The 14,014-nt window shown below is 35.0% G+C and overlaps 1 protein-coding gene across 1 annotated transcript in view; it reads left to right on the forward strand.

Annotated features, from left to right (window-relative positions):
- cxxc4.L (CXXC finger protein 4 L homeolog) overlaps nucleotides 1–9,319 on the forward strand; it is a 67,090-nt gene extending 57,771 nt beyond the window's left edge. Inside the window, exon 2 of the mRNA XM_041590617.1 lies at nucleotides 6,498–9,319. Coding sequence (XP_041446551.1) covers nucleotides 6,498–6,542 — 45 coding nt within the window. The 3' untranslated portion in view covers nucleotides 6,543–9,319. The remainder of the gene's footprint in view (nucleotides 1–6,497) is intronic.
- Nucleotides 9,320–14,014: the final 4,695 nt, after the last annotated feature.

The raw sequence follows: 14,014 nt of genomic DNA on the forward strand, positions 1-14,014 counted from the left end.
TTTTGGAATTCCTGGTTTGGTTTAAAGCTTTTTTTGGTTTGCTTGAAAACCTGGTATACTCCCAAACAGAGGCCCATATAGGCTTGCATTCTATATAAAGGCTACCAAATGGCCAATCATAGCACTTATTTTGCACCACCTAGGAATATTTTACATGCTTGTGTTGATCTCCCATCTGTCTTGACAATTAATGTGGCTCACTGGTTAAAAAGGTTGGGGCCCCCACTAAAGACTAGTTAAAATGTATTTTTATCCTAGTAGACCCATGAGGATATATATGTATCTTTATATCCAACATTTCCAGATCAGGAGACAGAGAAAACCATTGATTACACCATGCAGTTATGTCTGAACAGGGTGCAGGAATCTTGGGCAGCTTTGTTCAATCATTTATTGTACAACAGAACACAGAAGTGGTTTCTTTAAACCCAGAGTTACCCCCATTTAATAGCATTCAGCTGTAAGATTACACCTTAGCAGGTCATTTACTGAGCACTAAAGTACTGTAAAAAGTCATGAATCTAAGCAGGTATTTGATATGTAAGTGACATGTAAGTTTGCTAATCCTGGCCAAATTTGCATGAGTGATATAACCCAAAGCAAACCATTCCGATATTTGCTCACACTGGTTGACTGTATGTTAATTGTGTTCAATGATTTACTGCACAGGGACAGAAATCCCCAGTGGTAATAAACACCAAGTCTTAACATTGCATCCAATATTTGAAATACTAATGTTCTACCATTTTACAGAATGCTGTGGTGTTAGAGAGTAACTTGTCAGGATAAATCATATGTCTTATTTATTAACAGTGCACCCACCCTGAATGGTATTCATTATACTGAGGTTATAAGGGTGCAAATAGAGTATTCAACAAGATAAAGCTCACCCGGAGGCCTTTTTATACCAACATTTGAACCTTTTGTACTATTCTGAATTTCGGTAAACTTCCTCAGACCTGTTGTGTCTGATTGCACTTGAATTGATTTTTAATTTTGAATACTTTTTTTAGTTTTAAATTTAAAAAAGGTGTTTTACTTTATAATGTTGTAATGATTATAAACCCACATTCCCAATGCTCTCTTCTTCAGGGTAAAGTAAAACTACAGGTATACTTGCTAAATGCAATCATTTACTACATGGTATATATTGCATCTAATGCTCCAACCTGAATTCCTCTGGCTGTTCTCAAAAGTTCTGACTAGAATTTGACTTTTGGGGAACAATGAAAGCAAATTGTATTTGATGTTTTTTTTTTTAATGCAGCTCGAGGCCAGCGCACACATCAAATTATGTGAAAACACTAAATTTTTCATTTATTCTGACCTGTGCACACAGTTTTTAAAAATTTGCACACAAGTATAAAATGTGCTCACAAGTTTAAAATGTGAACAGAAAAGATTTTTTTTTGTGCCCAGAAGGAATTAGAGGGAACATTGCTAGCATTATGTGTAATCTTGATGTTGTCAGGGCCGTATTTACATAATTCAGTTCCAACTAGAATTTGACTTTTGGAGAGTAATGAAAGCAAATTGTATTTGTTTTTTTTTTGAAAAACAAACAGTTTTTAGTAAATCTAGCTTAATTTTAAAAAATTGATGGCCGTATTTACCATATATACCATATAGGGCCCTTGTATAGGGTGGCAGATTTAAAGGGATGTGTGCCTATATGGTAAAACTCCGCCCCCTCAAAAAGAAATTCTCCCTCCTGCCACTGGATACTTGCCTAGTAAATCCAGCGGTGGAAATGGGGGGGGGGGTACCTGGAGGGTCATGAGGCGCATACGTGGTAGAAAGTGACATAATGCGCATGCATGTTACATCACTTCCTACCACACTACGTGTGCGCATTGGGACTTGAGGGTGATATACAGTTCATATTGTATGAACTAAGCCTACCAGCCTACCTATAGTATAACAACAAAAGTATGCTGTGGGCAGGTGTCCAAAAGTTAATATCAACTTTTAGTATGTTACATATGGACCTATTCTAAACAGCTCTTCATTCTATTCATTTTGCATTTTGTTTTAATAAATAGCATTCATTTTCAGCCTGCAACTAAAAATGCTAAATTTTTGTCTGGGTCACTGAACCCAGCAAGCACAGAAAACTCACTTGGAGGGAAGACAGCTAGCGAAGGTCTGTTTCACTAGCAAATTGGCACCTGTTAGTAAATTGGCGATGTGCCTGCGGGTGGCAACTCTGGCGAAAAGTCGCTAACGTTAGCCACTTCGCTCTTTAGTAAATCTACCCCCAAGTTGCAAACTGCTTCCTGATTGCAAGGTTAATTAAGCCGTAGCAATCAAATATAAGTTGAAACTTCAAGCCTGAAACAAACATGACAAAAATATGGCTGATAATCTCATTCAAAAAGAAGCTGCAAATGAGGCTTGATTCTAATGTTATGAATCTGTCAGAAAGATAAAATTATAGGAAGGCTGATATTTTTTTCTCCAGAAAAGGTATTAAAAACCCTAGCTATGCTAGATCTGTTACTTGCCATTACCCCTGTTGGTCTCTGATACATATTTGATAATAAATGGAGATTGCACTTGAGAGTTCTTTCTTGCAGATGCTCTGCACACATACTGGACAACCTAATGCACGTTTAATGCATGCCATTCATTTTTTCTATGAATGATCTAGCTTGCCTGGAGTCTATATGAATAATTTATTGTACATGTTTTAACCTTAGAAGAAATATTCCAAAGTGCTAGGGTATATAAGTATTAGCTGAAGTTTAATAGGTAGGGTCGCCAAATGTATCATGCAGATCTCTATTGCATTTTCTTAATTATAACATGTTTTTTTATGTTAATGTAAAACTCTTTAATAGTACTGTTGTTTCTAGTGTGCATGGGGACCCTTCTGTAAGTACAGATGCTTTTTCTGCCTTGCCAGATAAAAGCATTGGGATTTCTCTTAAAATACTGTCATACTTCCTTGCTTTTTTTTTTTCTTTATAGCATTGCCCTCACAAAAATGTGTCATATAAATGTGCATCAGGACTATAAAATATTTTACACCATCCTCAACATAAAGGCAACCTTGACCATTATTGTCTAATATTTTACTCATATATTGTTTCATTATTAGGTGCCATACACGGGCAGATTAAGGCTGCCGATATTGGTCCTATAGACTGATTCGGCAGCTTATCTGCCCGTGTGTGGGGGCTTCCAACAGGTCTCCCTGATAGACATTAGGCCAAAAATTGGCCTGCTATCGATCGGGCAGGTTTGATTTTTCCTGCAATCGAGAGCCACATTGTGGCTAGTTGATGTAGTCATGCGACCCGTCAGCGTTCATTGTCTTTATTGTAGTCCGACCCCAGATCCGAACATTGGAATTGACCTGATATTGCCCTGCCGTTGGTGAGCATAATGGGGAAAGATCCACTCGTTTGGCAAAGTCACCAAACGAGCAGATCTTATTGTGTATGGCCACCTTTACTATAAATTGCAGTGACTGTTATAAGATAAATGCCACAATACAAATGTGTGGGCAAAATGCAGCATTAGAGAAAGGGGTTGATTATTATTTCTAAAATGTAAATAAGTAATGAGCAAAGATAACTTTAAAATAAGCAGTGGTCCATATAGACTTTGTTTGTAATTAAACCAGGGAAATACATCCACTTTTGTGCCTTATATTTTATAATTGAATATCCTATGTGGATAAGACCATTGAAAAGGGGCAAAGATTACTGTTTAAATGATTAAATATTAATATTCACTTCTGAAACGCTCCAAACATACTCCAAAAGCCTTCTTACAGCGTTGAGGTTTCTTTGCAATTAGAGGCACACTGTATCACTTTGTTTCTCCAGGGCAGGTGAAAACATACTGTATAAGATATATGAAATATATATACAAACTTCTTGCAGACAGAGGCCTGGTTGGAATTGATGCACCACCTTGCTGCCCTATATGCAAAGAAATGCAAATGTAGGTTAGACTGACCAAACCATCATATCAGGTTTAGAACTATTTGGTAGCATTTTATGGTGGGATATGTTTATGAAATATTATCATTACCTTTCTATGGCTTGGCAACTTTTCTACAGTGTTAAGCTGCCCGTGCATATGCCTTTATTAACTGCTGACTTGGCCAATTATGATAAGGTTACTGGTCTGAGCTCAAAAGATTAGTAACGCCCACCATTTGTGAATAAGAGAATGGAGATCTTTATCAAGATGTTTGCTTTGGGCCTACATGCAGGAGCGTTTAATAATCAGATCCTTATTTGGCTTTATTTTAATCAAGCCCTTTTGGTCTAGCTTGCATCCTCAGCTGATATAAATTAGCTTATATATTATCTGTTATGATTTTTCAGTTTTCCAATTGATTTATCTTCCGCCTTCTACATACAATGAAGACCACCGAGGTTGAAAAGGGCTTAATAACTTGCAGCTGAACTTCCTTTTGTTTCTTTAAAGGGTCTTCTTTCTTGGCAGAAATCTAGTGAGAAATTGGTACACCTAAAAGCAGATTCTTCAAATTCCAGAGTATTAGCATGCAGAAAATTCCACCATTTATAAATACTACTGGTTGTTAGCTGGACTTTAAGAAATGTAGAAAGTAATCAAGAAACCAGATTAAAATGATATCAGACTAAACCCACAAATCATGAATTCAAAGCTTTATATTACATGAAACTTGTTACGATCTTATCATTGGCACATTTTAACTACACAATGCTAATAGTAAGCAATAAAACACATTACTTCATTTTGCTCAGTTTGACCGTAAACACGAATATACAACTGCTGTGAGCTATCTTCTGTCCCTTGAGACAGGTCTGTGTCCACATGGTCAGAGCTCATACATTTTGGGACCACATAATATTCATTGTTAAGGCCCCTGCTATTTATTAACTGCTATGACAAGCAATTTCAGTCTGCAATCTCCTGCTTCTAAATCACCTATTGTCCTAGAGTGGAAGAGAAATTCTAAGTGGAAGAAACAATCAAACTGGGCTTCGTTCTGCTGCTGAGAAACAATTTATGAAAATTCATGCCTCTAGAGAAATGCATTAATGTTAGAAACCACATTGCGTATGCAGGCAGCATCCCCAGGAAATCAGAGAAGATAAACTTGGGAATTGGCTGCTGGCACACTACCCTGTCCAACCTTTTTCTAAACCTTGCAGTGGGTTTTTATCAACACAGTACTTGCTTCAACACAATACTTCTTCCATAATATCACCCCAGTTGGGTGTCAATGCTGGGAAACAAGCTGATTACCATACTATATAACACTTCATCATACGGACACTTTCTGTTTTATGTCTTATTAAAAAGCTTGAAGGCTTATGAGCAAGCTATAATGCATAGTATCAGACAGTATGAGTACTGTGCATATACAATAAACATAGGTGATTCACCTATGATTAATTACCAAACGGTACGAAATGCGTAAAGTGGATCGTCATGGGGTCAGTAAGAAAATGTTTTAATATGGATTTTTGAGAAAAATTTTTTTTTACTAATTTTGAACTACATGATATCTTGTGGTGATGAGAATTATGTAGCCACTAAAAAGTGGTGCAACTAAAAGCCAATGAGGCCATTCACTAAGTATGTAAAGGAAAAAAATGGGCTCATCCTTTTATGATTAAAGGCAGAGACACATGCGCAGATTCAGGGAGATTTAGTCGCCCAGCAATAAATCACCTCTTCTTCAGGGCGACTAATCTCCCTGAACTGCCTCACGCCGGCTAAAATCGAAATCGCCACCGGGATGGCACTCGAAGCACTTCCTTTTCCGAAGTCGCCCAAGTTTCCTTATGAGGCAACTTTGGGCGATTTCGGAAAACAAAGCACACCGATTGCAATCCGGAGATTTACATTCTAGGCAGTTCGGGGAGATTAGTCGCTTGGCAACTAATCCCCCCGAATCTGAGTATGTGTCTCTGCCCGAACAGTCCATTGTGGATGTCAGTTCAGCGTCTACAAACATTTGCAGTGGGTGGAAGAGAAGTCACATTATCCTTCCCAGGTAAATCCTTGTATAATCTCTGTATATTTTCTGTACACATGAAACACAGGAACGTGTTTATACAGAGCTGTTAAAACTAACTCCTCTGATTAAAGGGGCTGTCATATTTAAAAAAAAAAATTCACTAAATTCCCTATTTATCATTCTAATGCTGAACATAGATGTGCATTACCCCTTTAAGTGCCTTTTTTAGGAGCAAGAAGGGGACAATAATTACATGATATATATGAGCTTTATAGGCTTATGTGTGTGTGTGGTTGTGTGTGCATTATCTACAAGTCCATGAGCAATATAAATATGATAAATATGAATACAGCAGCCTAAATAGAATAATGGTGTCAGTGGCAAACACCCAAATCCAGTTGTAATTTTGCAGATTTGACTTTTATAGGATTTTGGTATTCATAGTACATGTGGAGTTGGATGATCTTCTATGCTACTACCCTACAAAGAACAATGTAGTTAAAACGTTTTCTCTTCCTCTTTTCAACAGAGAACACCGGTCCCCAGCGCTGAAGCATTCCGATGGTTCTTTTAAGCCGTTAAACATGTTATTTTAAGGCACTCTGAAGTGAATGACAAAAACTGGTCATGTTTTGGGAACTGCAAATGTCCGCAACCGAAGAATTTACCGAAAGACTATTTTCATTTATGTACAGAGGGTTCTTCAAACATATGAAAAGGAATAAAATAATCACCTGAGCCTTGGGATCAGCTGGTTCACCCACATTTAATACACAGGTTCATACTTTAACGTAATTTAGCTATAATTAACAGTGAAATTGTTGTCTACTTTAAAATGACTTATAGGAAATCATTTGGGTAAACCCCTGCTGTAAAATGATGTAACTTTGAAAAAACAAAAATAACATATCTATACTTCATTTCCAAATATGTGTTTCAGTACTGTAAACTGTACAGATAGCTGCTTGTATTTTGTGCATTTAGACACAAGGAGACAATCATGTCTGAGCATCTATATGAAGATTAACAGTTTGTACTCAGCAGTGTGGTTCTGCAACTTAAATCTGGAGCAATAAATTCTAGCTTTAAATGTTATTTTGCCAGCTGGTTAGTCACAGCAGCAGCAACAGCACTGTATTACAACATCCCCAGAGATCCGATTTGTAATTCCCCAAGGTTAAAAGATGATGACCCATCTATCAATAATTGTCAAGCGTAGGAAAACCGAGTACAGCAAATTTATATCATCGCATCTGTTAAAAAAATGGCCGAGCTACCTTATTATCTAGAACACCTTTTACATTTTCATAGGCGCAATTCAAGCAAAAGGATGCACCATTGCAGTTGGTGGGCACTTGTTTCATTCTGTTCAAAGGATATCCCTTGTAATAAAGCACTTATCACAACTGACCCAATTTCACTGTAGGGCAGTGTCAGGCAGCATACAGTATTGTAGTTCGTCCAGTAGGACCAATCTTTTGAATTATTTGTTCAGGGAAACAGAAGTGTACTGTGACCATGTAACTGAGTACATGCCTTCTGATTAGGTTTTTCTATAGTAACTGTAAACACTGTAAAATATAAATGCATTCTCACTGGAATGACCAAAGTAAAACAGACACAAGCACACACACACACACACACATATATATATACATATATATATATATACACAGCAGATGGGCAATTCCAGATATCTGAGTTGTTCCCCAAAAGTGGAAGAGAATAAATTTAGGCTACAAAATTTTCTTTCAAGGATAGTTGTGAAATCTCCTACTACATTTATGGGGCATATTTGTAAAGGTGTGTAAAAAACAGCATTGTAGTACAGTGAACTTCAGCACTTTAATGCCATGGGATGATGTGTACAGCATTCACAAAGCTGTGTAATGATTTCATGCAAATGCATAGCCAGGTATTATGGCATAAAAATACAATAAAAAAATTAATTGTTGAGTTCAGCCAACATTTACTCAGAATTACTCTACTATGTATTTACAGCCTGGATTTGTCCATTTGGCTGAAATGTATTATGCCAGGTCTAGAGCGGTGTAAAACGATATCCTTTTAGGCATTGGCCTGGCATAATAAAATTGGTTGTAATGGTTAACACAATTCATGGTATTAATTCATGCTTAAGTACAGCAACACAGTTTTGAAACTAAAGATTTTTCACACCATTAAATATATGCCCCTGAATAACTGTGTAACTTCTTAGTAGGTTCCTCTTAGTATACAGTTACTTGGTATGACTAAATGCAGATTATCCTGAAGCTTGAATGCTCAACTGAAAAGGGTATCTCTTTAGGAAAAGAATTACCTAATGTGCATTGCATATTATACAATTAAGCTTTCTTTTATTGCTGTTGAATGTACTTGTTATTAGTACAGATGCACCAAATATATAACATTTTGAATTCAGCTAAATTGCAAATTTGTCACAGGAGATCCATAGTCCATTTGAATTGAAAAAAACAACACCATCAAGTTCAACCCCAAGGCATCTACAGTATATACACTTAACTATAACTAGACAGTCCTTTCAATACACTCACTTATACAGTATAAACTATACTGTATATACCACTACCTATACCAACTGTCGATCTTTAGATCACAATAACCAACAATACATCCCCCAGCAGAGCATTTCATAACCTTACTGCCGAACAACTACCTTTACTGCTTCAAATGAAAGTTTAGATCCTTTAGTCTTTGAGTTAGTTGAATTTCTCTATTAAGATTTGGCAGCATACTGAAACCGAATCCAAACCCTGAGCAAAAATTTTGGCAAAAAACAGCAATCTTAATTTTTTTGAACTTGTTTGTTTCAAACTCGAATGTTAAAGCTCTATAATCAAAAGCAGCTTGAAAATTTTAATGAATAAATTTAGCAACAAAAACCTGGAAACCTTTTTTTTTTTTTTTTTTTTTTTAAATAATGGAACACTGCCATCTTTGTTGAGACTCTCTGCAAATTATCTTTTTCTTTCCAGTATATGTTGTTTGTAAATATGATTGTGATCTTGAAAAAATCATAATTACAATTGATTTTAATTGAATTCATTTTTTTTTGACCAAACCTTATATATGAAAATTAATCAACCTGTACTTTAGTATTTGACCTAACAGAGACTAATTGAAAAAGGATTGGAATTCAGCTGAATACTGAAAATGAATTTGGTGCATCCCTTGTCATTAGTGTGTGCTTGTTTAGTCAGTGTCCTTCGTTTTGTCTGGAATTGCCTTTCTCTTGTAAATTTATTACAAACTGAAATCTCAGAAATCCCTCTACAGTTGTTTAATTTGTAGATCTGTGTCCAGCTTACCAATAAAGGATCTAAAAATTGACGTTTAATTTTAATGGTCTTCAGTAGCATAAGCATAAGCCAATGTAGAAATCTAACTCTGACCTGCAATTGAGTGTTATCTTTTTATTCTCTGTTTGTAATTATATTTATTTAAGCATTGTGGAAATCCATAAACTTTTGCAAGGTACTATGAAAATAGTTACTACCCCCCTCCCCCACCCTGCCTACCAAAAACAATTGTCCGATTTATTGCCAAGCTAAATAAGTTATTTTTAAATAATCTGCTGTGCCAGCTTTTAATTGGCTGATGAATAGCAAGTTATTCAAATAACTTTTGTTTTAAAAGAAGCCTTATTTGCACGTGCTTTTTACCTTGCTTTGCCTTTTATTAAAAACTAAATAGTAATTACTCTTTTAAAAATATAAATGTCAGTTCACGCTACATTAGGTGTACAACATCTACCAAGATACTACAAGCAATGTACTCACTGTCTAATACCCTAATGTTGCATGTCTTGATGTGTGTGTGTGTGGGAGTGTTTTTTTTTAAATTCCTTTAAAGAACCGATGGATTTATATTGTAAATGTGCTGTTTTACATGTCGAATTGAAACTGAAAACAGAATTTTTTTTTTTTCGTTAGTCATGTTAATAATTCTGGATATTGTTCTTTAGAATCTATATATATTTCTTTTTTCAGTTTTTTTTTTAAGATTTCTAGAAGTTTGTGATCAAAGAGCTTTGTTTTAGTGTCGTTTGTTTTCTTCTCTCACAAAACATTTATTTTTTAATAAATGATTTTCTGATACATATTTTCAATGTTTTCAAAATGAAACTTATTTTACAGGTTTCTTTTGAAATGCGAGTATTAAAAAAAAAAAAGAAGATGTTTAGCTATAATGTATATTGCAATTAGAGGACAGACAGTACTGAAAATAAAAGATTTTCTTTCAACGTGCACTAGATTAAAATAACGTGATAATTAATATGTACGCTATTTGTGGGTAAATTTTCATTTCAAGTTTTGTACTAGACAACAATGCTTATTTGTGTTTCAAACCCCTTGGCATGTAACTCTAACAATTAATTCCGAAGGAGGAAAATATTTACATTGGTTACGTCTATAATCAGATAATGAGGGAAGAAATGTATTAAATGAACATACTATTTAGGTTTGAATATATCTGCAGCATAAAACAGTAGTAGGCCTTTGATCATGGTTAGATACATAGTGATTTCAAACAGTCGGTTCCATGTAGCAGCTAAATGTTCCAGATTTTGTTTGTCATTAAATTTGGCAGTCTCACACTGAGATCTACTATGTTCCTAGTGAATAAAAAGACAGCTCCTACTGGATGCTAGAATGATTACACGTTCATAAAAACAAGGCAACTAAGAATCTTTTTTTTTTTAAATTTTTGTTGGTCTGTTAGTTTGTTAGGAACATTAAGCAGCCCACCAATATGCACCCCCTTCACAGTATTCTACTATTTCTGAACTGTGCTGTTATCTATTACATTTTCTAACAGATATATGTGTACAGTGTATGTATGCTTGTGCAGTTATGGAAAAAAAAGCCGTTTTGGAAAACAGTGTATTTATGAGAAAAAAAAAATCACCTATGGGGCATGTACAAAATTGTAAAAATACACATTAAAGTTGCCCGGTAAAGTTGTTTTTGTGACATTTCTGTGTTGTTAAATAAAGGACTTTAGTATTACAAACACTTGCATTTATCTATAAAACTATTTTGTTAAAAGTAACAACATTTTACCTCCAGAAATGAAAGGCAGAAAAAGAAATGGTTCCATTTTGAATAGATTAACTCTTGTCAGTTATTCACATAAAATATTGGTAGCCGGAAAGTTTTATTCACAACTAACACAAATTCATCTAGTTATTTTTTCAAGAGCGGACGGTTTAGTTGTAGCCTACAAAAGACATTGTTTTGGCTATAAATGTAGATTTAGTTATCATTCTAAAATTTGTTGATTGCTGTGGGATAGATATGTCTCAATCCTGTTTGTGATGTCTTGTTTAAAAAAATATTAAATATGAAAACATCTTTATTACAAAAAATGTTTTGCGCCAGTAGCATTTTATTTTTTATCGGGAAGTTGTCATCATTTGTATTTTGGTCAATTTATACGGTTCAGAAATTATTTCCGTCATCGGTAAATACATACATATTTATTATAAATATTTAAAATATAAATAAATATTTATAAATAAATAAGCATTTGACATATGAATCCATGTCCAGTGTTTTAGAAAAAAAGTCTGCCACCAGACATGATTTTTTAAAGGACGTTTACATTGTATAGGAAATAATATACCCTTATCGGAAAAATCTATACTGAATATTACAGGTCACAAGTTGTTCCATGATCAAATAAAGGCCATAGGCCTAATGGTTTTTATACAGATCATGTAACCAATATCTTGAACAATATATTTTAGAATACACAAGTTTTGATTGGTGGTGTGACAAAAGGACTTAAATTACAGTATGTTAATGGCTTCTGTATAATATAGGTGGTGTAAAAGAACTATACTGTAATATTCTCACTATAATATAATAATCTCTCATAAACACAAACCTGAACAGATAAAGAACAGAAACCATGTGATACTTCATGACCAAATCACAACTGCAAGCAAATAAAGGCTTGTAAATTTCAAGAGTAGATTCTGGCACTAAAGCACTTAAAATGTGGAAAATTATAACGAATAGTGTAACAAATACAGCAAAGATATGGAATTGTAATTTAAATGCAAAGAAGTCAAGGTTAGGGATAGTGTGTGAGTATCTGAAGATAGCAAAAAATGCACTTTGGTAAGAATATTATCCCGGAGGAATGGATCCATGAAAAGAACACAGTAAAGGAAAATGTCATTCCTGCACTAAATATGAACTACTGCTAAAATGTCCTCTATTTGAACAACCAGCTAGATTTCAGAGGTCGCCGTCAACAAGGTTTTCCGGTGGCATCCTTAAAGGAAAACTTTACCCCCAAAATGAATACTTAAGCAACAAATAGTTTATATCAAATTGAATGACATATTAAAGAATCTTACCAAACTGGAATATATATTTACATAAATATTGCCCTTTTACATCTCCTGCCTTGAACCACCATTTCGTGACTCTATCTGTGCTGCCTCAGAGATCACCTGACCAGAAATACTACAACACTAACTGTAACAGGAAGAAGTGAGGAAGCAAAAGGCAGAACTCTGTCTGTTAATTAGCTCATGTGACCTTACATGTGGTTTGTATGTGTACACAGTGAATCTTACGATCTCAGGGGGCGGCCCTTATTTTTTTAAATGGCAATTTTCTATTTATGATTACCCAATGGCACATACTACTAAAAAAGTATATTATTATGATAATGGTTCATTTACATGAAGCAGGGTTTTACACATGAGCTGTTTTACTCAGTATCTTTTAATAAAGACCTACATTGTTTGGGGGGTATAGTTTTCCTTTAACTAATTTAATACTTTAAATTTTTTGCTGAATTTTCCATAAAAAGGTAAATAGCTTTAAGTTCATCTATATAGGGATCACACAAGATATTTGGAAACATATCTTGCAATACAACATAGTTGATAAAACGTGAGCTTGTGAGTGAGCAGAGATTCGAAGGTGACAACTCTCTTGTCAGTGTGTCAGTAAGGGAAGCGGGTACATTTAAAATATTTTGTACCCGTCCGAAGGACATACAGTATATTAGAACTGAGCTTAATTTCCCTTCAATCATTCTAATTGCTCCCTCTCTGTCTTTTGTGTAACAGTGCTACTGCAAAGATCACTGTTTTAAATTGATGTTTGTTTGAGACCACATGCAATTTCCTTAACTTTTGTTGACCATTAATCTTATTATTCACCATTATGTTCAAAGGGTGCTCTGGTCAGCTTACAAAGTACATACTGTATTCTGGCTGTTTAATTAAAAATCCACTATTCTGACTATCAGTTTGTATACAGTTCTATAATATGCAATGGTTTCAATGGTCAATGAGCTTAGGACAGTCTCTACCCATCTGCATCCTGAATGTACACTGGCAAACTGAAGTCCAACACATCACGCAACCCTGTGTCTCTGACTGTCTGAAAAGCTGCTACTTTTGACAGCAATTAATACCTGCATTTTCATAGACATAATTGAAGTTGCTGTGAGATAGCTACAATGCAACAGAATCCGTGCTAACATATTGCTTTTCATACTTTCAATGTCTTGCTGTCTTCATTGAATGCAACCGCAGGCCCGTAGGATAGTGAATATCTGCATAGTGGTATAGTGAAATCCAGCCTGCTTTTTGAGGAGCAGTATATTGTCAAAAATAACCACCTTGTAATTGTTAGAAAAGAGACCATCAATAATAAATTATTTGCTACATCAATAGCAATCAATTTTACATGCAGTTTTGTGATCATGTCTTGTAGTGTACTGGAATTTGTTGAAAACTTTAAAATGTTTTCACTTGTATTCTCTGTATGTCTCTCTTCCTTTTCTCTTTTGCCATTCCCTACTTCTAAACCGTATTTTAATACTGCCCCATTCCATGCCATTCTTTCCACCTACTGTAGTTGAATTTATCAATGTTTCTTTCCCCTCATTGGAGTATTGTATAATATTACCCTGTCCTATGTACTCCCCTTTAATCTTAGTGCCTCCATTTTTTCCATTCCAAATCCTTCTCATTTGGAAATGGCAAGAGGAGACATA

Source organism: Xenopus laevis, chromosome 1L (genome assembly GCF_017654675.1).
Source record: "Xenopus laevis strain J_2021 chromosome 1L, Xenopus_laevis_v10.1, whole genome shotgun sequence".
Taxonomy (NCBI): Eukaryota; Metazoa; Chordata; class Amphibia; order Anura; family Pipidae; genus Xenopus; species Xenopus laevis.